This window comes from Dromiciops gliroides, chromosome 4 (assembly GCF_019393635.1).
Source record: "Dromiciops gliroides isolate mDroGli1 chromosome 4, mDroGli1.pri, whole genome shotgun sequence".
Lineage (NCBI taxonomy): Eukaryota > Metazoa > Chordata > Mammalia > Microbiotheria > Microbiotheriidae > Dromiciops > Dromiciops gliroides.
Genome location: NC_057864.1, coordinates 369,108,539 through 369,134,702, shown reverse-complemented (window position 1 = coordinate 369,134,702; position 26,164 = coordinate 369,108,539). Strand labels below are relative to the sequence as shown.

At 38.2% G+C, this 26,164-nt stretch overlaps 1 protein-coding gene across 1 annotated transcript; it reads left to right on the top strand.

Annotated features, from left to right (window-relative positions):
* Positions 1 to 971: 971 nt before the first annotated feature.
* LOC122755673 (vascular non-inflammatory molecule 3-like) lies at positions 972 to 24,153 on the top strand. Its single transcript, XM_044004406.1, is given in 8 exon segments — positions 972 to 1,056; positions 7,193 to 7,423; positions 7,857 to 7,987; positions 13,480 to 13,672; positions 15,250 to 15,541; positions 17,483 to 17,856; positions 23,982 to 24,047; positions 24,049 to 24,153. Coding segments are annotated over 8 exon segments (1,434 nt in total). The 5' UTR covers positions 972 to 975; the 3' UTR covers positions 24,115 to 24,153.
* Positions 24,154 to 26,164: the final 2,011 nt, after the last annotated feature.

Genomic DNA, 26,164 nt, shown 5'->3' with positions numbered 1-26,164 from the left:
GAATGGTTAAACTTCTTTGCTAGGCATTCATAGCCTTAGATGAACATTGTAAAAGCTGGTTTGAAAATGCTGCTACTTTGAAATCTTTTGTAGTGGAATGGTTAAAAATCAGGAACTATTTGTAATGTGTAAAAGTTGTAATGAAAAAGGATCTCTAGTCGAGCATGACTTGCGCCGCTGCGCTGCTTCCCCCTCCTCCCCCTTCTCAGGTGCTGGCCGGCTGTGCAGCGCCGGAGCAGAGTGATGGGTAAGAGAGAGAATGTTTAGAAAATCTTAAGAAACTGTCCAGAGTATTTTGAATTATTGGTAAAAGCAAATAGAAAGAAAACTGTGCCATTTTGTACTGACTGTTCAAAGAATTTGGAATCTTGAAAAAAAAAAGGGGGAGTATATTTAAGGTGCACTGCCACTTTAAGTGTTCACCTGCCATTTCAAGGTTTGTGAATTCTGGAAGAAACCAAAGAATACTGTTAAAGTTTTAAAGTTATTTTTAAATTGATGTATATGTGTTAAAATTGTGTTAAACTTGTAATTGTGTTAAAATTATTGGAAACAAAGCAATTGATGGTTTTAACAAAAACAGGTACATTAGTTGTTTCCTCTAAGACAGACATTACACATAAAAAGGCCTTCTAGACTTTTTAAAATTTGTAAACTTGCCAGAAAAGAGCTTGTTACAAGGAATGGTTTTGCTGAAGGTTTATAAGGTTGCTTATTGTATAGAAGTAATTTCTAATGATTGATCTTCACATAAAGATAAAGTTTAAATCTGAGAAGGAAGGAAAAAACAAGCAACATATGTGTGTCCTGGTAAATCTTTTTTGCTCATTGCAATTTCATGAGAGTAGAGGTTTGCTATTTAAGATAAAATATTTTGGGGACAGTAATTTATATTGTTTTGAGTTTTGAATTCAGGTATAATTGTTTGGATGGTTAAGCCAGTAATCCAAGTACTGGAGAGAATACCACAAATCAATGCCACAAGAGGGAATGTGCTGCTTACAGGTGGAGGTATCTGGGAAAAAGTCAAGAGGAAAATTTCGGACTCAATCTGAGGTAGGCTCCTTTTGGCTCATTGTGTTCCTACTGAATAGGAAATGTTTCCCCACCTGGCTATCCCTGAATTTGGCTATTACTGTATGACTGGTGGTCACTTGTAACTTTTACCTGAAATCAAACAGAGCTAAGGATGTTTTATCCTGGCCTTATAATCATGTCCCTGCTTTTTCTTTTATAGCAGATTTCTATAATTAGAGCAAGTAGTCAGTAGAAGAAATGAGCACAATGCAAGTATGTAAGATCTTACTGTTTTCAGTTTAAATGTGTGGTCACTTGATATGTCAAACAGCAAGGTATATTAATATTCAGGTTTGTCATCTGCCTGCTAATGTTTACATGGTGGTATGATAAGATTAAATTAACTGGGTATCTTTCTGGTTTAGAAGAATGTGAAATTCCTCCCCATTGCAGATGAGAGGGAGGTTGGTAACTAGGAAACATAGTTATGCATTTTAGGTTTTATCATAAATCTGCCCAGTCAGATCTCTGTTATGTGCTGCCAAGGACACCAAGCTACCAACTCCATAGTACAAGGGAATCACAGGGCAGACCTTGCTGCTAGATTAGTTGCCAGGTCCATTCTCCGGTCCACCCTAGCCCTGATCCCCTTGCACCCTATTGTGCGCCAAAGGTATTTCCCCTTCCTAAACCAAGGAGGAGACTCTGTCTTTAGTGTTAACTACCACTTGCTTAAATTCATATGTTATCTTGGGCTTTTTGAATTATAGAATAAGAATGCTACTGCCTCCTCTCATATTAAAGTCAGAAGAGGAACCTGGGATAATTTTCTTTGGTGGGTCTGGAAAACTGCTGTCCTCACTATTCCTTTTGTTGGGTAACTGGAACATGAAGCTATGCTTAAAAATTTAACTTTGGTAATGGAATGAGTTTCTAATTCTACTGCATTAGGGTTACAAGAATTGGAAGAGTGCTTTAACTCTCTGGCAAATGTGGTCCTGGACTGGGGCGAAGTCTGTATGGTTCAGAACAACCTCCTGAAGGTTGAGCTGCCATACAGAGATTACCTGGATGGCTGAAACTGTTCACAACTGCTTGTTTTGTCCAGTTTTTCATGGAATTCTTAGATTTATTCTGTATTAGGGTCCCTGTTGCCCCTTGGTCTGTTTGTAAATCATTTGTGTTTTGTGTTGTGGTTCTTGCATTTGTAACACTAGTTCCTACATCTCCCTCAATTCATAACCCTCCCCTACACCCCCGTGGGCCCCTACTTCACCCCCAACTCAGCAGGAAGCAGTAACAGAAGAGATGATCGTCGTCTTTTTTCCCAGGGTATATGAAAAGGGGGGAATGATGTAGGAGGTGAAAAAAGGGTTACCTTAGACTAAACGACAAGGGTATAGAAATTCTAATGAAAAATGGAGATATTTTGAAACTAGTCATGGGAACCAGAAAGAGACATGCACAGAAAAGGCCAAATTTGTCCCTAGATTCACCTTATGATGTGTAAACCCCCCAAACACACCTCCACTGAAAAAGGTACCCACCTTGGAGGTTGGCTTAGGACCCCAGGATTTCCAAATTAGGATAAGCCCTCCCCTGTACCTCCCAAAGGTGGAGAATATTATAATGAGAGTGATAATCAATTTATCCATACTATAAATATAACTGTCTTTCCTTTCACTATTGGAGAGATACCTTTCTACTATTCTGGTTCTCTCCCTGTGGTCATTCACAGTATTGCAATAAAACTTGGGAAACTGAGTTACTGAGTCTTCTAATTCTTTTGGGACGATTCATGATCAATTTGACCCCAAATTCTATCCCACATCATTTGGTGCCCCATGTGACTTAAAGTCCCAGATTCAAACTCTTTTTCCTTTTTTGAAAGCAGTAGGGTTCATGTCTAAAGGTGGCATTGCTCCTAGATGAGTCCTTTCTCAGCTACCATCTCAAGGGGTGTGGAAAATTGTTTCTCTCTCTCTCTCTCTCTCTCTCTCTCTCTCTCTCTCTCTCTCTCTCTCTTTTAGTAACAAACATTTATTTTCCAGTTACATGTAAGGGTAATTTTCAACATTCATTTTCATAAGATTTAGAGTTCCAAATTTTTCTCCCTCCCTCCCTTTCATCCCCCCTCCACAAGATCGCAACCAAGTTATATATGTACAATCCACAAGTGTTCTTTTTATCAGTTCTTTCTATAGGGGTGCATAGTAAGCTTCCTCATTAGTTCCTTGGGATTGTCTTGGATCATTGCACTGCTGAGAGTAGTTAAGTCATTCACAATTGCTCATTGAATAATACTGCTGTCACTATGCACAATGTCCTCCCAGCTCTGCTCACTTCACTATACATCGATGTTCATTAGTCTTTCCAGGTTTTTCTGGGATCATCCTGTTTATCATTTCCTATAGCACAAGACCATTCCACCAGTCATATAGCACAGCTTCCATCATTCCTCAATTGATGGACATTCCCTTGATTCTCAATTCTTAGCCTCCACCAAGAGTTGCTATAAATATTTTTTGTACAATTTTTCCCCCTTTTCTCTTTTTCACGATTACTACTGTTAACTGTTTCCCTTCCATCCTATTCCCTTCCCCATGATATTTATTCTATTATCCATCTTCTTTCATCCTATCACTCTTCAAAAGGGATTTGCTTCTGTCTGTACTCCTCCCCAATCTGCCCTTCCTTCTTTTGCCCCTCTCTCTTTATCCCATTCCCCTCCTATTTTCCTGCAGGGTTAGAGAGATTACTCCACCCAATTGAGTGTGTACATTATTCCCTCCTTGATCCAATTTTTTTTATTTAAAAATTTTTTTTTAAGTGAGGCATTTGGGGTTAAGTGACTTGCCCAAGGTCACACAGCTAGTAAGTGTTAAGTGTCTGAGGCCAGATCTGAACTCAGGTACTCCTGACTCAAGGGCCACTGCTCTATCCACTGTGCCACCTAGCTGCCCCTCCTTGATCCAATTCTAATGAGATTGAGGTCTTTGAGCCAATTCTGATGAGTGTTGGGCTCATTTACTGCCCAGATTAAACAGATTACTACACCCAGTTGGGTGTGTCTGTTAGTCCCTCCTTGAGGCAGCTCTGATGAGTCTTTGAGCCTTTTCTGATGAGTGTAAAATTCATTTACTGCCCTGCTCCTCTCCTATCTCTTCCCCCACTCCATAAGCCTTTTCCTGTTTCTTTTATGTAGGATTTCACCTCTGCCCTTCCCCCTCCCCCCTCCCCCCTCCCCCCCCCCCCCGCCCCGTGAATTCCCTTCACCCCTCAATTTAACCCTAAAGATGTCATCACCTAGCTAAGTGACACAGTGGACAAAGCATCACCCCTGGTTCCAGGGGGATCCCAGCCAAAACCTGGCCTCAGACACAAGACAGTCACCCACTGTATGACCCCAGGTATGTCCCCCCGCTCCAATTTTTTATGGTTCTTTAGGGTCTTGTATTTGAAAGTCAAATTTGCCATTCAATTCAGGTCTTTTCATCACAAATATCTGAAAATCTTCTTTTTCATTAAAGTCCCATTTTTTCCGCTGAAAGATTACGCTGTTTTGCTGGGTAGGCGATTCTTGGTTGTAATCCCATTTCCTTTGCCCTTTGGAATATTATATTCCATGCCCTCCAGTCCTTTAATGTAGAAGCTGCTAGATCTTGTGCTATCCTGACTGGGGCTCCACAGTACTTGAATTCTTTCTTTTTTGGCAGCTTGCAATATTTTCTCCTTGACCTGAGAGCTCTGAAATTTGGCTTATAATACTCGTAGTTTTCCTTTTGGGATCTCTTTCTGGAGGTGATCGGTAGATTCTTTCAATTTCTATTTTAGCTTCTTCTTCTAGAATTTCAGGGCATTTTTCCCTGAGAATATCTTGGAAGATGGTGTCTAAGCTTTTTCCTTGATCATGGTTTTCAGGTAGACCAATAATTTTCAAATTATCCTCTCCTGGACCTATTTTCCAGGTCAGCAGTTTTTCCCAGAAGATATTTCACATTGCCCTCTACTTTTTTATTCATTTGGATTTGCTTTATTGTGTCTTGGTTTCTCATAAAGTCACTGGCTTCCATTTGTTCAATCCTAATTCTTAGGCAATTATTTTCATCACAGAGCTTTTGTACCTCCTTTTCCATTTGGCCAATTTGACTTTTCAAGCTTTTGACTTTTTTCTCATGTTTTTCCTGCATCAACCTCATTTCTCTTTCCATTTTTTCCTCTACCTCTCTAACTTTATCTTTAAAGTCCTTTTTGAGCACCTTTATGGCCTGAGACCAATTCATATTTTTCTTGGAAGCTTTAGATATAGGGCCCCTGATGTTGACATCTTCCTCTGAGGGTGCCCCTCAGTCTTCCTTGTTCCTGAAGAAACTTTCTATGTCCTCACCTTTCTCTGTCAGCTTATCTTGCCTTTCTTTTACTTCACTTTTAGCTCCTTAAAGTGGGGCACTGTTTCCAGGCTGCAGTATCCCAAGTTTAAGAAGTCCCAGGTGGTATGATTTAAGGAGAATCAGGTTCTTCCCTTGCCCAGCCTGTTCCCAGGTCCTTAGATGACCCCAGACCAACTTGCTAATCAACCAGCTTTGTGTGTTGTGGTTGTTAGCTCCAAAGAACCTGTGCCCCTCCCCCACGTGGGCCACTGCTACTCGAGCCTACCTCCTGGTTCTCAGCAGGGGTGTAAAATCCAAGTTCTGCCTTAGCACCAGCATAGACCCCTGTAGTCTCCCCCCTGCCCAGGGCTCAGCCCTCTCACCAGACTGTGAGCTTAGTTCCAGACCACAGTGGCACTTCAGCTGATTCAGAGGCTCTGGGAGTGGGGGGGGGGTGTCTCCTTTTCTGGTGGAGCCTCCCTGGTACTGGATCTGTGTCAGGGTGACTGTGGAGTTGGGCTCGACTCCTGTATTAGCACTGCAGCTCCCTCCTTCTGACCTTCCAAGCCGTTCTTGGTTAGAAGATGATTTCAGCACATTCTTCTGTGAGTTTTGCTGCTCCGGGCATTTTCCTATGGCATTATTTGGATGATTTTTGGAGTGATCGTGTCATGAGTTTGGGAGCTCACTCTGTTTCTCTCTTTTTTGGGCATTGATGCTGGCTTGGCTGGCTATAAAACCCATCATGGACTAGATTTCCTTTACCTCTGGTGATGTACTCTCTTGACCTTTTAAAGCTAACAAAGTTCTGGTTATCTTCTTTACCTGAAATTTTTAAAAATTCTGTGAAAAAGAACGAAGGCCTGTGTTTACCAGGCAAGTGTTTGCCTGATATAGGGTTCTCCCTCCCCCCTTACAGAATTGTCTCTCATCTCTCACCAGAACACCATCATCTGGAAGGAGTCAACTGAAACAAAGAGAGGAAAAATCAAACCAAGAAATAGAGAATAGGCCAAATAATATCTTTTAGATACACCTCTAGTTCCAGCTAAACATCCACAGCCAATCAATTACACTTACCATGTGGTTAGTGGACCAGAACCAGCTATGTATCATCTACATAAACTTCACCATCTTTCCAAGCATTTCAATTACACACCATCACAACTCTCCTGGATGTAGGCTCTCTAGCTTCATCTACATGGGAAATAACTATCCACATGGGGAATCACTTCAGTGGTAGTCTGAGAAATCCTTAAGGACTGTTCAGTGGCAAGTCACTCATTATATAAGTATATAAGTAATATAAAAGATGAATACAAGGTGATCTCAGAAAGGGGAACACTAGCAACAAGGGAAATGGGGGAGGAGAGAGTACATAAATAAGAATTTACTAGGAAAATAATGTCCAATTAATAGGACTACTTCTTTGATAATTTAGAATTGGGCTTTCAAAAATATCAAAAATAATATTATGGGGCAGCTAGGTGGCGCAGTGGATAAAGCACTGGCCCTGGATTCAGGAGGACCTGAGTTCAAATCCAGCCTCAGACACTTGACACTTACTAGCTGTGTGGCCCTGGCCAATTTGCTTAACCCTCATTGCCCTGCCCCCCAAAATAATATTATATGTTCTATCCAATTCTTCTTGCTTCATTTGGATATAACAATTGTCTTGCACAACCTTCCTTCTCAATGTTGGATTGCATAATGTATTAATTGACATGCCCAGCAGCTGACAGTGACACACTGTGTAGCTGTTTCCCCACATATAAATAATCGGGTATTCATGCTCTCTATTTCAGAGATACTCAACCCCAGCCATGGTTTCTTCCTGGTTTCCTGTTTGTGTGACAGCTTTGGCAGCCTGTGTCCTCAATGTAGGTGCCTTAGACACATTCGTGGCTGCTGTATATGAACATGCTGTTATAATGCCAAATAGGACAGAAACATCTGTTTCCCAGGAAGATGCCCTGATGCTGATGAACAAGAACTTAGATGTGTTGGAGAAAGCAATCAAATTGGCAGCTGAAAAGGTATGGTTGTTCCTTGCTGGGTAATATGTTGGGGCAGAAAGAAGTTGAAGAGCTGTGTGCTTTGGTTCATATTGAGAAACTGCTTTGATTTTTACCTGATGTGATAAGGATAGAAAGAATGCTGGGTTTAGAATCAGAGGGTTTGGGTTCAAATCCTGACTCTGCCACTTACTACTTGTGTGACAATGGGAAAGTCATTTAACATCTTTGGGTCTCTTCTGGTTTTTGAGAAGTTGGGTCAGATGATCAACAGTCCTGTAATCCTTCATAGAGATAAGAACCTAGCTAAGATTATTGAGACCTGGGTTCTAGTTCCCCAGTCAATAATGTGTGTAACCTTTGGCAAATCATTGACTTTCTAGGCTTTGCCCATTTGTTATGTAAGATGACAAACTGTATCTTTCTGCATTCTAAAATCCATTGTTTTGAACAGGGTGCACATATTATTGTGACTCCTGAAGATGGCATTTATGGCTGGGTTTTCACAAGAGAAACCATTTACCCCTACCTAGAAGACATCCCAGACCCTCAAGTGGACTGGATTCCATGTACTGAACCAAACAGGTATTTTAATTATTGTTCCTGTCTAAATAAAGAAGAGGTGGTTCTATATATAGTAACTTTAAAGTGAATTTATTAACTCAGGTTATACCTAGGAAGACCTAGGTTCCAGTCTTGTCTCTGATACTTAATGGCTATGTAATTCTGACCTAGTCATTGAACTTCTCCATTCTCCAAGTAACTAAGACTATAACTTCCAAAGTAGATGCCAATTTGTACTAATAGAGGGAGTTTTCTCATTGGCAGTCCCTTATACTAATCACAGGTCCAGTGCCATTTCATAATATTTACATGTAGAAAATTATAAATGATCAAGAGAAAGTATTGTAGATTGGATAGAAAGATATCATTGGAATCAGGAAGACTTGGTTTTGTCCTGCTGCTGACACATACTACTAGCATACTAGCAGAATGGCCATGGACCACTTAACCTCCCTCCCTCTCACCCAGTACATAGGCAATTCCTTTACTTTGAGTTATAGATGAGTTGTGTTGCAGGGATCTATACCACACCTATCATTGCTTCACTACACCAATAAAACAATACTTCCAAACACCCACAAAAATTAATTTAAAAATATGCAAAATCTGTAATATTGCTGTAACAGGATGCTGCATTCCCTATGTATCACAAGATAAAGAGTTGCTTTCTTTTTCCAGCATTTGCCAAAAAAAATGTAGACCCTGAAAGCCAAGTTCAATAGATATTAGCACACTGGTGTTCTCTGGAATAGCTTCTACTTGAATCTTTCACCTCCATAGCAACACGCTGGGCTGGGAGTCTAAAAAAATCAGGCTTCATTCACACAAATGTCCCAGACTCACTGATTCAAATTTTTCATAACCTGAATATCATTTGGCATGTCACCTATTGCAGAAGAAAGTGGTACACACACACATTCACACATGGAAAGAGCTTTCTGCTTTTACAATAAATGTTTTATTAAATTCAGGACCAATATTTATTAGAAGCAAAGTTGTTATCCACAAACCTGTTTTTTTAAAAATCCCACTGATGTAAGTAGGTTTTTACTGTACAAAGTCCTTTGAGTATGTATGGCTCCTAATTACTATTTAGACATTTTAATGTTATTAATACATACCTTTTTTTCCATTAGACATGTGTTTTGTGTTTACAAAGTGCAAAGCAGCTGCCAATCTCTCCTAGTAGAGGGATTTTCCTCATTTTTAGTTCCTTATACTAGAGTAATCACAGGTTCAATGCCATTCAATAATATTTATATATAATAAATTATAGAGATAAATGTGTCAAATTAATTCTTTGGGGGTGGGAAAATGAAGATTAAGTGACTTGCCCAGGGTCACACAGCTAGTAAGTGCTAAGTGCCTGAGGTCAGATTTGAACTCAGGTCCTCCTGAATTCAGGGCCAGTGCTTTATCCACTGCACCATCTAGCTGCCCCCATTCCTTCTTTTTAAACTAAATCCTTTAATAGAAGGAACCAAGTCTGTTTACCTGTCCATTGAGGGTATTGTCATCATTGATGGGACCATTATAGGTGTACTCTGCTTTGAATAAAACAACATGAAAAACTGCATTTGCCACATATCATCTATAGGATCACTTTACAAAGATTTTACCACAGTTTTCCTTTGAACAGCAAGCTTCCTTAGTGTCTTTAAAATGTTGTTTATTTTACAAGATTCAATTTAGATACCACTTCTGAAGGATACTTTTCATGCATAAAATCAAGATGATATGTTGAATTTGGTTAACAGGTACTCACCATCTCCTGGAAGTCAAAGTGTAGAATTACTAATACAAGAGATTCAGTGAGAGTTGTACAACTCTAACCTTCTCTGTTAGTATCTGAACAAATTTATTGGATTTTGTGTTTTATTATCACAGACACCGTTACAATGACAAGTATGGAGTGGACCAAAAATCATGATGTTGTAATAACTTTTTGAAAATTATTTTTTCTTTATTTTTGTCATTTATGAGATTTGGTTTTTCACATGTAATGTGAATTCATTTGCTAAATATATTTTAAATGATGCTATGGTGTTGTAAATTAAAAACAAAAAATAAAGGAAGTATTAAATACTGAATGTCCTTCATGAATTTTGCTCCACTCTGTAATAAGCTGATTTTTGGAGCTTTTCCCAGTGCAGACAGAGAGCATTCACTGTATGCTTTGGCTGTGATTCAGGAGGACACAAGGTCCTGAATTTTTCTCATTTCCCTGAGTTGATAACCCAGAAAACTAATACAACTTCTATAACTGAATACTGATAATAATCATATACAGTTATAAAAGGTTTTATAGTTACAAAGCATTTACTTATGTTCTTTCATTAGATCATCATAAGAAACCTGTGAGGTAAGCCATGCAAGTATTATTTTCCCCATTTTATAGATGAGAAAATTGAAGGTCTGGAGAGTAAAGGTCACATTCAAGTTAGTGAAAGAGCCAGGATATGAAACCAAGTCTTCTGACTCAAAATCCAGTTCTCTTACTACATTACTACTGTGTATTATTTAGTCTGAAAGAAAGTTAGGAGGGAGATTCACTAAAGGACTGCATTCTAATGAAGAATTACTATGTAAAGAATGCTATCCAACTCTTCCCAATTTGTAATGAAAAGATTTTCTTTATGAAAAAGAAACAGTGTTCAAAGAAGATTTAAAGGTAGCTTGGAGAAGAGGGAAAAAATGCTAGAGTTCAAATTTTGGCTTTAACATTTGAGTGTCCTTGAGCAAGTCACTTAAATTCTCTGAACTGTTTCCTCATCAGCAAAATGAATGAGGTTAGGTTTGAAAGCCTTGTCCCATTCTAAATGTACTAATTATCTTTGAAGTAGAGTACCAGAGGACTCAAGAAGGGCAAAGCAGAATTTCAGAGTCAGAAAGAAATCAGTTATCATGTTGTCCAAGATTCCCCTCTACAATGTATCTGCCAAGAAGTGATTCAGCTTTAATATGGATCTCAGTTTAAGGCAACATGGTCCAGTGAACTGAGTTTTGGAGTTTGAGTCAGGAAAACCTGGGTTCAAATCCTGCCCCAGTTACTACTAGCTAATTGATTGTAGGAAAGTCATTTGCCCTCTTTGGGCTTCAGATTCTCGTGTGTAAAATGAGGGAATGAAACTTAGGGGGCTTTCCAACTTCCCTTCCAGCTCTTAATCTCTTAAGATCTGATGGTCCAGAGAAAGAAACAGTGATTACAAAGAACTTCTTCAAGAGCAGGGTATGCTAGAGTTGCCTTATTATTATTTTGACACTAGACTGATAGATCAGGAGAGTACTCTTTTTTTTTTTTTTGTAGGGCAATGAGGGCTAAATGACTTGCCCAGGGTCACACAGCTAGTGTCAAGTGTCTGAGGCTAGATTTGAACTCAGGTCCTCCTGAATTCAAGGCCGGTGCACCTGGATTCTGCACCACCTAGCTTCCCCAGGAGAGTACTCTGAATATAATTTCCGATGATTTTAGCAAAGCATTCGACAAAGCAATTCTTGTGGCAGGATAGACAGATGTGGGCTAGAGAATAATACCATTAGGTATTCATTAATGATTCAGTGTCAGCTTGAAAAAGAGGTCTTTTATGTTGTTTCTCTGGGATATGTCAATAGTGAAAAATTGATAAAATTTTATTAAGTATATACTATGTGCTAGGTACTGTGCTAAGGGGTAGGGATACAAATATGAAAAGAGACAGTTACTGCCCCCAAGGTGCTTACAATCTAAGAGGGGAAGACAACACATGCAAGAAAGCTGAAAAGATCATGAAGAGTAAGAGAGTGTACTGCATGGGACATGAAGGTATGATAGAGAAATCAGATTGTCCAAAAGTAGTTCATCCAGGATGTGTGTTTGACCCTATTCTGTTTAATACTCTTATCAATGATTTGAATAAAGGCATACATGGGATGATTATCTTTCAAATGGTAAAAAGCTGGGAGATATAGCTATTACATCGTCAGGATACAAAAGTATCTTGATAGACTAGAGCATTGGCAAGAATTTAATATGATTAATTTTAAAAAAAATAATGATCATAAATTTAAATGTCAATGAATATGACAATAGGCAATTTAGTAAAGATTAGTGTAAAATTTTGCATTTCATGTTTAAAAAATCAACTTCACAAGTATAAGATGGGGGAATAATGGTTAGAAGCTTTCCTAAAATAAGATCTGAGAGTTTTTAATGAATTACAAACTTTCAAGCAATCGACATTGTGGTGGTCAGCACAAAGAACCTAATGTTCTCTTATGCTATAATAAGGAGGTGTGCAGGACTAGAGAGGGAAAGAAAAAGACTTAGGGGCACATGATAACAACCTTTAAATTTTTGAAGGTCTGAGTGGCTTTTCTTGGACCAGAATTGGCAGAACTGGGAACAACAGGTGGAAGATGTGAAAGGGCATATTTAGGATGGATGTCAGAAAAGACTTCCAAACAAGTAGAACTATTGAAAAATGGAATGAAAAAAAAAATGGAAAGGGTTGCTTCAGGAGGAAGTGGGTTGTACCTCACTGGAGACCTTTAAGTTGGAGGACAAATTATTGGGTATGTTACAGAAGAGATTGTTGTTCAAGAAGTTGCATTGTGTGTCCTCTGAGGTCCCCTTTAGCTCTCACATTCATCACTATGATAATAGCTATTGATTTTCAAGAGTATTGGGCCATAATTAAGAGGGATGATCTGAGGCATCTATACTATTTTGTTAGAGGTAAAATTCTTAGACCAGCACAAGATGAACCAGAACAAAAACATTTGGCTTGGACTAACATAATTCATCTATTTTATGATAAAGCCAGGACTAGAATTCAAGTCTCTGGGTTTCCAATCCCCTGCTCTCACCAGAATATAGGGCTTCAGTGGTGATGATGGCTTATCCTGAGCCGTTTACTCTTTCCTGATCTTGTAACCTGTAGTACATTATGCCTGTTAGATTTTCAGATTTTGGATAGATTATTTGAGCATGAAAAAAAAATACTTTCATCTCTGTACCATAGCTGAAATTCCAGATCCTATCTTTGGTTGCCTGTGTGGTCCATAATAAGAGAAAATGCTGTTTGTCTTTTCACCTAAAAAAGATGCATTTCATTTCACTCCTACCTGGTTACACTCCAACATATCACTCTTGGGTTATTAAAATATACTACAGGGGGCAGCTAGGTGGCGCAGTAGATAAAGCACTGGCCCTGAATTCAGGGGGACCTGAGTTCCAATCCAGCCTCAGACACTTGACACTTACTAGCTGTGTGACCCTGGGCAAGTCACTTAACCCCCATTGCCCTGCCCCCACCCCCCAATTTAAAATAAAAAATATATATACTGCAGTTAATGGAAAGGTAAATGTCAGTAAGAGAACTGGAAGGCTCTGAGAGATGTTGTGACTTATTTTCCATCACATTCTCCAGTAACTTTGGGGATGACACTTAAGCTGTTAAGATATAACACTTTGTATGTAGGATGAACTAAACAATTATTTATAGAAACACCTGTTGAATTCAAATTTGAACTAGATTTGGCCATACACCAGTACAAACAAGACTCAGCTGCTTAGCCAGAGAGAACTCTATCTATGTGGTAGCAAATATTGGAGACAAGAAAGAATGTGATGTCAGTGACTCCAAGTGCCCACCAGATGGCCGGTACCAATACAACACTGATGTGGTGTTTGATTCAGAAGGGAAACTGGTGGCTCGATACCATAAGGTGAGGAATAAAATTGTGTACAGCAAAATAATTAACATTCATTTCTTTTTAATTAAATTCTTAATTTGAAAGAGAAAAGGTAAGGGCTCTGAATATTGATAAAAAAGCATCTGAGAGATACTTAAATTGCTTTTAACAGTAAGTAGGACTTTTGTACCCTCTGAAAAGGAAGTAGAATTATGTACTCCTCAGCATAATATTTGGCTGATTATCCAGCAAATTACTTCACTTTCTTCCCCTTTTCTTTTTTGTCAAGCATTTGACAGGGGTAAGGCATTGGCAGATCTTTGTCCCACAGGCTACTCCATCCAACAACTTTGAGACAACATAACCAAAAGTGAAAACCAGATGTCTGCATTATTCAGACACAAACAAACAAACAAAAACAAAACCTCAGGCATTGATTAAAAGAAGGGTTTACTGACTGAAACTAATCTGATTGTCAGTGTTGGCTTTCTGATTTGAATAAGCATACCAAACACTTTAATGCTATCTTAGTGCTTCATATAGTAGGAAGTGCTTTATAACAAGAAGATATAAAGAATAAAGGAAACCAAACAGCTCCATAAAATTCTAAATAGCATTTTCCATTCCAAGAACAAGCTTCCTAAAAGTGACTTGAGGGGCAGCTAGATGGCGCAGTGGATAAAGCACTGGCCCTGGATTCAGGAGGACCTGAGTTCAAATTCGGCCTCAGACACTTTACACTTACTAGCTGTGTGACCCTGGGCAAGTCACTTAACCCTCATTGCCCCACAAAAACAAAACAAAACAAAACAAAAAAGTGACTTGAAGCAAATTCTATAAAATGTATGCCTGGGAGAAGCAACATGAAAACATGATCAAATCAATTGTGAACACAAATTCAATTGGGAACTGGGGGACAAAGACCCTATGACAACAAGACTATTCCACTTTGAGATATTGGGAGAAGGGGAGGAGTTTCCCTAGCAGAGGATTCATGTAATCTGATCACTTCCTATTTTAAGTAATAATTCTTGCTAATTTTTTTGTGTTTTTGTGCTTCTGAAAGAGTCTAAGTGCTGTCAGAACCCTCTAATCTTTAGCATACTGGGCCAAAGACCTGCTTGTCTAGCCTCAGTTACTGGACTAGGGAGTAATGAAATTCAAGATTTGAACATGAACAACTTTGAATAGAAATGACACAGTCAGACCTGTGCTTACTTTGGCAGCTGATGAGAAGATGGATTAAAATGGGGATACACTTGAAGCAGGGAGACTAACCAGAAGGCTACTGAAAAATCCAGGCATAAAGTGATGAGGGCCTTCACCACTGTGGTAGCAGTGTGAATGGAGAGAAGGGGCCTTATACAGGAGATATAGGTAGAAATACCTATACAAGAGACAATATATAAAGGTATAAAGATACAAAAGATAAAGATAGAAATGCTGAAATTCACACACCGGTGAAATACCATGTAAAATTTCCTCTCATTTGCATACACCAGCTTTATGCAACTCTCATGACCCATGTATGAAGGAAACATGCATATGATATTAAACACATCCACATTTGATGGATTACTTCTAATTCTTTTCTCTCCATTTCATTTCAGCACAATCTCTTTCCACCTGAAATTCAGTTCAATTACCCTAAAGAGGTACCATATGTGACCTTTGATACACCCTTTGGAAAGTTTGGCATTTTCACGTGCTTTGATATATTCTCTTATGATCCTGCTGTGTTCATAGTGGATAAATTCCAAGTGGACAGCATAGTGTTCCCCACAGCCTGGTTCAACACTCTGCCCCTCTTGTCTGCTGTTCCGTTCCATTCATCCTGGGCTAAGGGCATGAGAGTCAATCTCCTTTCAGCGAATATTCACCACACCAGTATGCACATGACAGGTAATTTAAGATCTTTCTTATTTCATTCCCTAATACTCAACCATTAGCTTTTCAGACTTGTTAACTCTACTGATTACAGCATTTATGCTTCATAACAATTTATGCTTAGACAATGAAGGATTCCTCCATCAGATGAGGAAATTTAAGCTCATAGAAATTTTTTTAATTGTTCAAAGCCATAGGATAATTAATATGATTTTCATGCTAGATTATTTTCTAATCTTTTGCTTAAACTTTTTTTTATTAAACTAAGTTATAATTTGAGTAACTAGTAAGTTATCAAGATATTGAATATCTGTCTAGTGCTGTATAATGGATTCTATTTATTTATTTATTTGTTGTTGTTGTTGTTTTGGCTGGGCAATGAGGGTTAAGTGACTTGCCCAGGGTCACACAGCTAGTAAGTGTCAAGTGTCTGAGGCAGGATTTGAACTCAGGTCCTCCTGAATCCAGGGCCAGTGTTTTATTCACTGAGCCACCTGGCTGCCCCGGATTCAATATATTTAAATGGAGAAGGTTCTGGGTAGGAATGAGTCCCAGATCTACCATTAAACTATTTATATAACATTGAGGAGGTAACCTAGTAAGCCTTAGTTTCTTCATCTTTAAAATGAGGAGAATAATATTTGTGCTATTTCCTATCCCAGGGTTGTTACATGGATTCAATGAAAGATGTTCTAGTGTTTAGTAATCATAAAGTGCTATATAAATAAAAGAACTTGTGTTTTTTTTTAATTATTCCAATACCTGAGGATTTGTGACTTTGTCAATGTTACTACTCCCTTTACTAATTAATGTAAATCACAACTCTTTTACTTATTTTCTAATCCTTTTTCCTTCCATATGTGTTGTTCCCATTAGAATGTGAGTTCTTTGAGAACAAGGAGTTTTATGTTTCTATTTTCTATTTCTATTTTATAGTGCTTTATACATAGTAATTGCTTAGTAAATGCTTCATTCATTCATTCATTCATTCATTCATTCATTCATCTATCCATTCATTCATGAGCCATTTCAGTTGAAAAATGTGTAATCTTAGAACCAAGTTTCTGATGTGGAGCCACTCTTTATTAACGGACATGCCATAAAATGGATTTTCTCCAAAGTTCCTATACTGACCGTGCTGTTTCTTTTTCCTGTTTCTAACATCTCACAATTCTATAGTGCTTTAAAATGTACAAAGCACTTTCCACACTGCTGTGTGGCCCTTGACAAGTCATTTAATCCTTATGTTCTGTAAGCATTTCCTTAGGACGTCTGTATTTGGTCAAAGGTTGTGATGTGCCTTTGCAGAGAGAGAGAGTTCTCACACTGAGAAGTCCACATATCAAGATCGCAACTCCTTCATGAATCCCTGTATTCCCAACAATCCAAATAAGAGAATGCTATTCAAACATTTGGCTAACTTTAAAGAGTTAGGTAAATATCAGTTACCATTTATAGTAGCAGTTAGTAGTAAGACTAGTGGTAATATGATTAGTAGAAAAGCATCCCCATTTTATAGAGGAAGAAACATATGCTCAGGTTAAATGATTGGCTTTGGGCTGCACAACTGGTGTCAATACCAGAACTCAAACTCTCTGCACATAAGACCAGTGTTCTTTCCATGAAGAATTTTTTTTGATAAAAGAATTTTAGGGGCAGCTAGATGGCGCAGTGGGTAGAGCACTGGCCCTGGAGTCAGGAGGACTTGAGTTCAAATCCGGCCTCAGACACTTAACACTAGCTGTGTGACCCTGGGCAAGTCACTTAACCCCAATTGCCTCACTAAAAAAACAACAAAAAAAACCAAAACAAAAACAAAAGAATTTTAGATTTTATTCCTTAAGTTCAACTGGGAGATACTTAGGCCCTCTGAATTTGTGAAGGTTTAAAAAATAAATCTACCCAAGGATGAAACCAAGTTTTTTGTTTAATAAAAATATGCTTTGTTATCCTAAGGGAGTGGAATCTATGCACCAGATGCAGTTAAAGTTTATCACTATGACATGGAAACAGAAAGTGGCCAGTTATTGCTATCAGAACTGAAGTCACGACCCCGACTGTCTTCTGACTACCCTGCAGTAGTAGATTGGGGTGCCTATGCCCAAAGTACCAAGCCACTCACTTCTGATCAGCCAAACTTCCCTGGAATTATCTACTTTGATGAGTTTACCTTCATTGAACTTACTAAAGACAAAGGAAATTACACCGTTTGCCAGAAAGACCTCTGCTGTCACTTGAGCTACAAGATGTCTGAGAAAAGAAGTGATGAAGCCTATGTGTTAGGGGCTTTTGATGGCCTTCACACTGTTGAAGGAACATTTTATTTCCAGGTAATATTGCTTATAAAATATCTAGAGTAGATTTCGTTTTGTCTAAATTATCTTTATTCTATAGAGCATATCACACATTTTTTAAAAGTGTGCTGGATTGAATTGACTCCAGTAATTTATTTTTATTCATTTGAATTAAATTTTATTTTCAATCCTGAATTCAATGAACAAAAAGAGAAAATTTCTACACACAAAGCAGAACAGAAGAAGAGAACTGTACTAGAAACGGTTTCTATTATGAACATTTTAAATTTCTTTTAAAATGTCTAATAAATTGAACATGTAAGTCTCAAAACTGTCCTGCTTATCTGCTTTCTTCTGAAATTACCTTTGTTCTCTTCTGTACATTTAAAAATGTTTCAATAATTCCCTTGTGTTTCCTTTTCTTCTTTTTATTTTGGGCAGAATTATTGATAGCTTCTTTCCTAATTCCACCCCCACCCCCCCCCCCACCTTGCACCACCACCCCCAGGAAAGTAAAATACAATCATTGTAGCAAATAAGCTTAAGCAAAACAAAACTATACATTTACTATATCCAAGAATATGTGTCTCATTCTGTACCTTGATTCCATCATCCTTGGATCAGGAGGTGTGTGATGTGCTTCATAATGAATCTTCTAAAATCATTATGGGTCATTTGAATGATCAGAGTCCTTAAGTTTTGCAAAATTGATTGTCTTTGCAGTGTTCTTCTTAGAGGATAGATTCTTTGCCAAGCTCTGCTCACTTTACTATGTAGCAATTCATTTATGCCTTCCTAGTTTTCTCTGAAATGATTATTTTCATTTTTTAAATTTTTAAAAATTTTTATTTATTTTTTTGGTGAGGCAATTGGGGTTAAGTGACTTGCCCAGGGTCACACAGCTAGTAATTGTCAAGGGTCTGAGGCCGGATTTGAACTCAGGTCCTCCTGACTCCAGGGCCAGTGCTCTATCCACTGTGCCACCTAGCTGCTCCCAAAAGGGGCCATGAAAGGATTATTTTCATAATTTCTTTTATTTTGGGGGGGGGGCAGGGCAATGAGGGTTAAGTGACTTGCCCAGGGTCACACAGCTAGTATGTGTCAAGTGTCTGAGGTCATATTTGAACTCAGGTCCTCCTGAATCTAGGGCTGGTGCTTTATTCACTGCGCCACCTAGCCGCCTTCATCATTTCTTATGGTATAATATTATTCTATTACATTCATATTGTTAAGGGGTAAAATTCTAGCTAAACTGTCTAAAATATCTAATGAGTGGTCGCCAATAAATTATAAACTTTAGCAAGAGTTAGACTTTTAAGCATTTATTAAGGAGAATAAGAATTTGGTAAAGAGAGAGAAAAAGGCCTAGATTTCTATCTATTAAAGGGAGAGCACATTTCTAGCTCCCTTCTCCACCAGAGTCCAGAGGAAAAGAGCGCCTCCGTCTCCTCCTTCCTCCTCCCACTAGTCCGCGTCACTTCCTGATACCAAAGACTCCTGGTCTTGCCCTCAAAGACCTTCGCTTCATGGGCAGAACTCTTCTACAGTTAGTATCCAGCAGGTGGCGTTATTCCAATCATTACAGTCCCCCCTGTTGTTCCTCAAGAAACAAAATGTTTCCTTGACGGAACAGTAAAAACAATATAATAACTATTGCTAACTAATAATATGTGAACAACAATATAGAAAAGGAAGAGAGGAAAGTTTTGTCCAGAGGGGCGATTTTTTTTTTGTCCTCATGAACCGACGCTTTGACATTAGTCTTGCAAAGGGAGGGCCTCTGCAGAGAATACATGTTACAGATGGTGTATATTATAACAGAAAGAGAAAAAAAAACAACAAAAACAACAAATCAAAACTGTTCACTTAAAGTCTCTGAAAGTCTTTTCTCAGATGTCCTCTAGGTGTAGTCGTGGAATGGAAGTCTTTTCAGGGGTTGATGTGTGGATGCTGGTAATCAGCCAGGAAAATTTCCTACAAAATTGAGCTTAACACAACTTTAAAATAGCTTTGTCAATAATCAAATCAAACAATGAAAGTTCTCAAAAACATGTCTAAGGGAATTCAGAATCTTAGTTGTTACACATGAAACATATAATAAAACAAAAATTGAACCATTCTTTAAAATTATAATATTACTATAGTCCCCCCCTTATGGAGGGTAATTGAGAAGACAATTGCTACGATATTAATTATTAAAAATAATTTTTATCTTTGTTTCATCACTTTTTGCATCATCTGCCTAATTATCCTCATGCCACTATGAGAAATTAAAAAATCTAATATAATTGGTAACAGGTGTCAAGGCCAAATTCAACACTGTATTTATCATGACACCTGAGATAATTATGGGGGTTACCATAAAAGAACAGAGAAATGATGGGATATGAGCATTCCCACACTTGAGCAATATGTACTGCCCATACAGTATGCCAGGCTTAAAATAGGTGGATGGAATATATGTCCATGCCACTGAACATATTGGAAGAAACTGAGTCAGACTTAATCAGATGCATGGGATTGAGATGTCCATGGCATCAGGCATATAGGAGGGAGCATAGAAGCCAGGTGTAGAAGTGAGATGGGTGGGATGAATACTTCCAGCCATCTGTACAATATTGTGGGGAAAAATAAAGTAAAATATTAAACCAAGAGAATCCAACCTCAACATTAGTCAAAAGCCGTTCCCTCGGCCATACCTTGACTTCATGCATGTCTCCCCTCATGTGACAGTTCAGTGTCTGCTCTTGCATGTATTTCTCTTGTGATTGGATGGCATCTTGGCCAACTGGCATCTGATAACTCAGAATAAAGGCAATTAATGTCTTAAATGATAAATTCCCATAATCCAAGTCTCATATGGATTTAAAAATTGAGGATAATAAATGATTGCAAAAAATGTGAATACATCTTGACTCAGAACACAATATATAATTATGCAACAATTTCAAATAATACCCCTTTTTTTAACTTAGTATACAATTACTTTTTTGAAAAATCTGAACATATTTAAATACAAGTTAAAGCACAACACAATCTCAAAGACAACTTTTACAAATGTTCCCCTCTTTTTTTTTTTTTTTGGAATATGCTTATCAAAAATAATACTTCTGGAATCAATTTACACTTGCCATGGCAACCAATTTGCCAGGGAAATGCTTTAAAGAATTTGATCAAATAATCAGTTGAGAAAAAATAACAAAAACAAACAACTCAGAATATGGGAGCACGATACTCCTAGAATTAACATTGTATTATGAAATCAAAACCATCTTGCAATGTTTCAAAATTAGATAGACAAATGAATAGAAGAAAATACACATGGAACAATAAAAGACAATGAAATTCAAACTAAGGAAGTCTAAATGAATGTGAACTTAATATTAATAAGAGTATTATAAAATATAAACTTGATCACATGACTATAAAAAGCTTTTACAAATATTCTCCTTGTTTTAAAAACTAAGTATAAAACACAATCTCAAAAGCATTAAAATCTCTATGAAAATAAACCTATACCATTAATTCCAAAATGTATATGTAATAGCATAGAAATCCTATGTAACCTCTGAACTGACATTAATAATCTGAGTGAATTCAGAACACTCTTGATTCCGATATCTAAAATCCCCAATACTCATATCAATACCTTGCTGCTTACTTCTACATTTCTGTAAAATATATACCCTTCCATGGCAAAAGAAGCAGAGTCTTGAACTATGTTGATTGTCATTCTTATTCAGCTTAAGTTTTTCTTCTTTAACCCCTCTATATTGTCTGTCAGTCTTTTCACCATACAAATGCTTTATAAGATTACTAATTAAAGACAAAAGCAGGTTAGCAAAATTATGAACAAAACGAGCATATCTGGAATTTAAAGGGCTTTCTAAGGTTGTCTCAGAAGCACAGCCAGGCTGGGGAAGGGCTGAGCCTGAAGCTGCAAATGTAGTTAGAGAAAGTTGAGCATGCGCATCAGTTCTCTGGACTTCCCAGGCAGGGGAAGCAATGGGCTTGGCCATGGGAGGAGTAGAGGGTGGGGTCTGGAGAGGAGGGGAGGGACCAGAGCAATTTGAATCAGACTTGATTTTGAACTCAGGCCTGGATTCCTCTTCCCCCACTTTGCCTCCAGGTGCTAGGGGATTAAAAGCTTCAAGAGGGTGGGTCATTGCCTCCAGGCATGCAAAATTAGAGCAACAATTAGTGTTAGAATTGGGAAAAGCTGCAGGAATCTCTTCAGGTTTCTCTGAAAAAGCATGGTTGGGAGAGTGGGAGATATTTCCTTGTGTGAGTATGTTGCTGGCTCTTTTAACAAAAATAAAAAGAAAAATAGAAAATCCACAAAAACAAAGCATTAACATGATCTTATCTCCCATTTGTCTGGTTAAACAGACTAAAATAAAAAATAGGGTAATTAGGGAGTTTAAAAGGTCCATTTGAAAAAATTTAAAGGAAAAACACAGCCAGTACACCAGTACTTAGCAGTTAAAGGGAGAGGGAGGGGAAATTTCTTACCCAACCAGAAGATCAGAAGAAGACTGAGGGTTAGCTTTCCTCTTCGTGGTCAGCCATCTGTTAAGGGCTAAAATTCTAGCTAAACTGTCTAAAATATCTAATGAGTGGTCGCCAATAAATTATAAACTTTAGCAAGAGTTAGACTTTTAAGCATTTATTAAGGAGAATAAGAGTTTGGTAAAGAGAGAGAAAAAGGCCTAGATTTCTATCTATTAAAGGGAGAGCACATTTCTAGCTCCCTTCTCCACCAGAGTCCAGAGGAAAAGAGCGCCTCCGTCTCCTCCTTCCTCCTCCCACTAGTCCGGGTCACTTCCTGATACCAAAGACTCCTGGTCTTGCCCTCAAAGACCTTCGCTTCATGGGACAGAACTCTTCTAACAGTTAGTATCCAGCAGGTGGCGTTATTCCATCGTTTCCAATATACCATACTTTGTTCAAGCCATTCCCCAATTGATTGGAACCCCTGTTGTTTCTAGTTCTTTTGTTTTGTTTTGTTTTGTTTGGGGGGGGGACAATGAGGGTTTAAGTGGCTTGCCCAGGGTCAACAGCTAGTAAGTGTCAAGTGTCTGAGGCTGGATTTGAACTCAGGTCCTTCTGAATCCAGGGCCCGTGCTTTATCCACTGCACAACTAGCTGTCTCCTCTAGTTCTTTTTTATATCAAATAAAGTTGCTATAATATTTTGTACCTAAAGGGCCTTTTTCTTCTTTCTTTGATCTCTTTTGGGGCATAGACCTCATAATGGTATTGGCTGGGTCAAAGAGTATGCAGAATTTAGTTGACTTTGTGGCTCAGCGTTTCAAATAGTTGTCCAAAATGGAACAATTTACAGCTCTAATGTACCTGCCTTCCTGAAGGCCCCTCCCATAATTAACATGACCACTCCCCACACTTCCCTCTGACTCTTTCTGTTTCTCTCTGCTAACAAGATAGGCATGAAGTAGAACCTTGAATTGTTTAATTTATGTTTCTTATTAATTATTTGTAGCATTTTTATATGCTTGTTGATATCTTGTATATTTCCCTTTGAAAACTGCCTTTGACCATTATCTATTTGGGACTGTTGTCAATATATATTGAATCAGTTCCTTATATTTCTTAGATAGAAGATCATCATAAAAAAACCAACAAACAAACAAAACAAGCTTACTGCAAGGAGTTCCCCACTACATCCCCCTAGTTAATGATTTCTAATTTAAACTGCATTGGTTTTGTTTGTACAAACTTTTCAACTTTATGTAATCAGAATTGTCCATTTGTTTTCTCTGATCCTTTCTTTTTCTTATCTAGTCATAAACTCTCCATCTACAGACAAGAAAGATATTTTCTTCTTTGCTTCCCTAATTTGTTTATAATGTGACCTATATGTAGGTAAAACTCCTGACTTTTTTTTTTCATGGCAATGGGGGTTAAGTGACTTGCCCAGGGTCACACAGCTAGTAAGTGTCAAGTGTCTGAGGCCAAATTTGAACTCAGGTTCTCCTGAATCCAGGGCTGGTGCTTTATCCACTTCGCCACCTAGCTGCCCCCTAAAGCTCCTGATTTTTGAAAATCTCAATCTCTTCCTACGTTAGTACTTTCCTGCTGGGGGAAAAATATGTCTTTTCTCTTTCATATCATTCTCTAATATTTTTATCTCTTCCCATGCAGGCATGCACATTATTGAAGTGCCAAACAACTGAATTAAAAACCTGTGGAGAGCCAGTTGGATCAGCTTTCACCAAAATTTGAAGCATTCTCCCTCAGTGGTACATTCAATACAGTTATGTCTTCCCACAGTTAGTGCTAAGTGGGACCTCAACTTGCATCTGAACAACACTATGAGGTAGGATGGTGGTTTGAATATTAATGAATAATAATAATTGCCATCTATAATATGCTTTAAAGATATAAAACATTCTATATTTCTTTTTTTCCCCATTAGACCCTCATAATAACAACTCTGTATGGTAGCACTACAGTATTATTATTATCATTATTATTTGGGGGGGGCAGGGGCAATGAGGGTTAAGTGTGACTTGCCAGGGTCACACAGCTAGTTAATGTGTCAAGTGCCTGAGGCTCGATTTGAACTCAGGTCCTCCTGAATCCAAGGCCAGTGCTTTATCCACTGTGCTACCTAGCTGCCCTGTCAGATATTATTTTACAAGCGAGGAAAGTGAGGTTTGATAAGGTTAGGCAACTTGCCCATGGTCAAGTAGCTCTTAAGTACCAAAGGTAGGATCAAGGCCCATGTCTTCCTGAATCTAGGTCCAGCACTCCATCTACTATGTCATACTGCCTCCAAGAAGGTTAATGTATTTCTTTGAACAGAGTAGTAACAGGATGGGATTGGTGCAGAGAAGGAAATATGATTCCAAGTTGTTCAAGTATCATTTTGCTTTCATTTAATAACCCATCCTTTTGAAGTCATGATTCATGTAATCAAAAGAGAATGTTGAAACCATTTGTATTGGATGGTAGTATGATGTAGCCGAGGTTCTAGTTAGTTGCTGCTGAGATATACAGAATTTGTAGAACTTGGTAGGTGGTGTTAAGGGCTAAAATTCTAGCTAGTCCTGTCTAAAATATCTAATGAGTGGGTCGCCAATAAATTATACGCTTCAGCAAGAGTTAGAACTTTTAAGTGTTTATTAAGGAGAATAAGAATTTGATAAAGAGAGAGAGAAAAGGCCTAGATTCCTATCTATTAAGGGAGAGCACATTTCTAGCTCCGCTCTCCACCAGAGTCCAGAGGAAAGACAGTAAGACCGAGTGCCAGTCTCTTCCTTCCTCCTCCCACTAGCCCGCGTCACTTCCTGACGCCAAAGAAAAGATTCCTGGTCTTGCCCTCAAAGACCTTCGCTTCATGGGTGGAACTCTTCTACAGTAAGTCTCCAGCAGGTGGCGTCATTCCAATCGTTACAGTGGGAAGCAAGAAGGGAAGAAATCTCAGAAATTATTTAGTACCACCCTTCATTTCACAGATTTGGAAATTGAGGTGAAGAGACTGTAAGTGGCTCAGATTCAGTTGTGGTAGACCCAGAATTGAATGCCCACTATATCACTGCTCCTCCATATCACAATTATGTGGTTGTTAACATTTACAGACTCATGAAAGTTGTGATAAGGAACAGAAATTATTATTATAAACTGAGGCAGCTGGTGACACAGTGGATAAATAGCTACGCCTTGAGTCAGGAAGACCTGAGTTCAAATTTGGCCTCAGACACTTGCTACCTGTAGGTTCCAAGGGCAAGTCATTTAAGGTGCATTTGCCTCAGTTTACTAAACTAAAATATTGGGATAATAACAGCAGGTTCATTGTGAGGATTGAATGAGATAATATTTGTAAAAGTTATCTCTCTCTCTCTCTCTCTCTCTAGATAGATAGATAGATAGATAGATAGATATGCCTGACATATAGGAGTCAGTATATAAATACTTTTCCCCTTCTTTTCCTTCTATTCCCCACTAATAAAATGCTATCAAGCAATGTTGAAGGAATCTTTAAAGTCTAAAAAATCTGTACCACAGTGATATTCAGGGCAACCAGAGGGGATGTGGGAGGAATGAAAAAAGGGGAACATCAGCTAGTGGTGTGGAAAGATATGTTTTTTTAATCTTAGATGTGAAGGGCTACTTGTATATCCAATCACTTTCTAAAAACTTAACATTTCTATTTCCATTTCTCTTTCTTTTGTACTCTTCTTGCTACTCATATGGCCACTACCTTACTTAATTCAGGTCATCACCACACTGTGGTGGGAGTAATATATTCCTGTCCATGCAAGTTAGTGTGTTTTTTTTCCTTAAAAGGTATTGAAACCATCCTTGTATCTTGATTGGCTAAG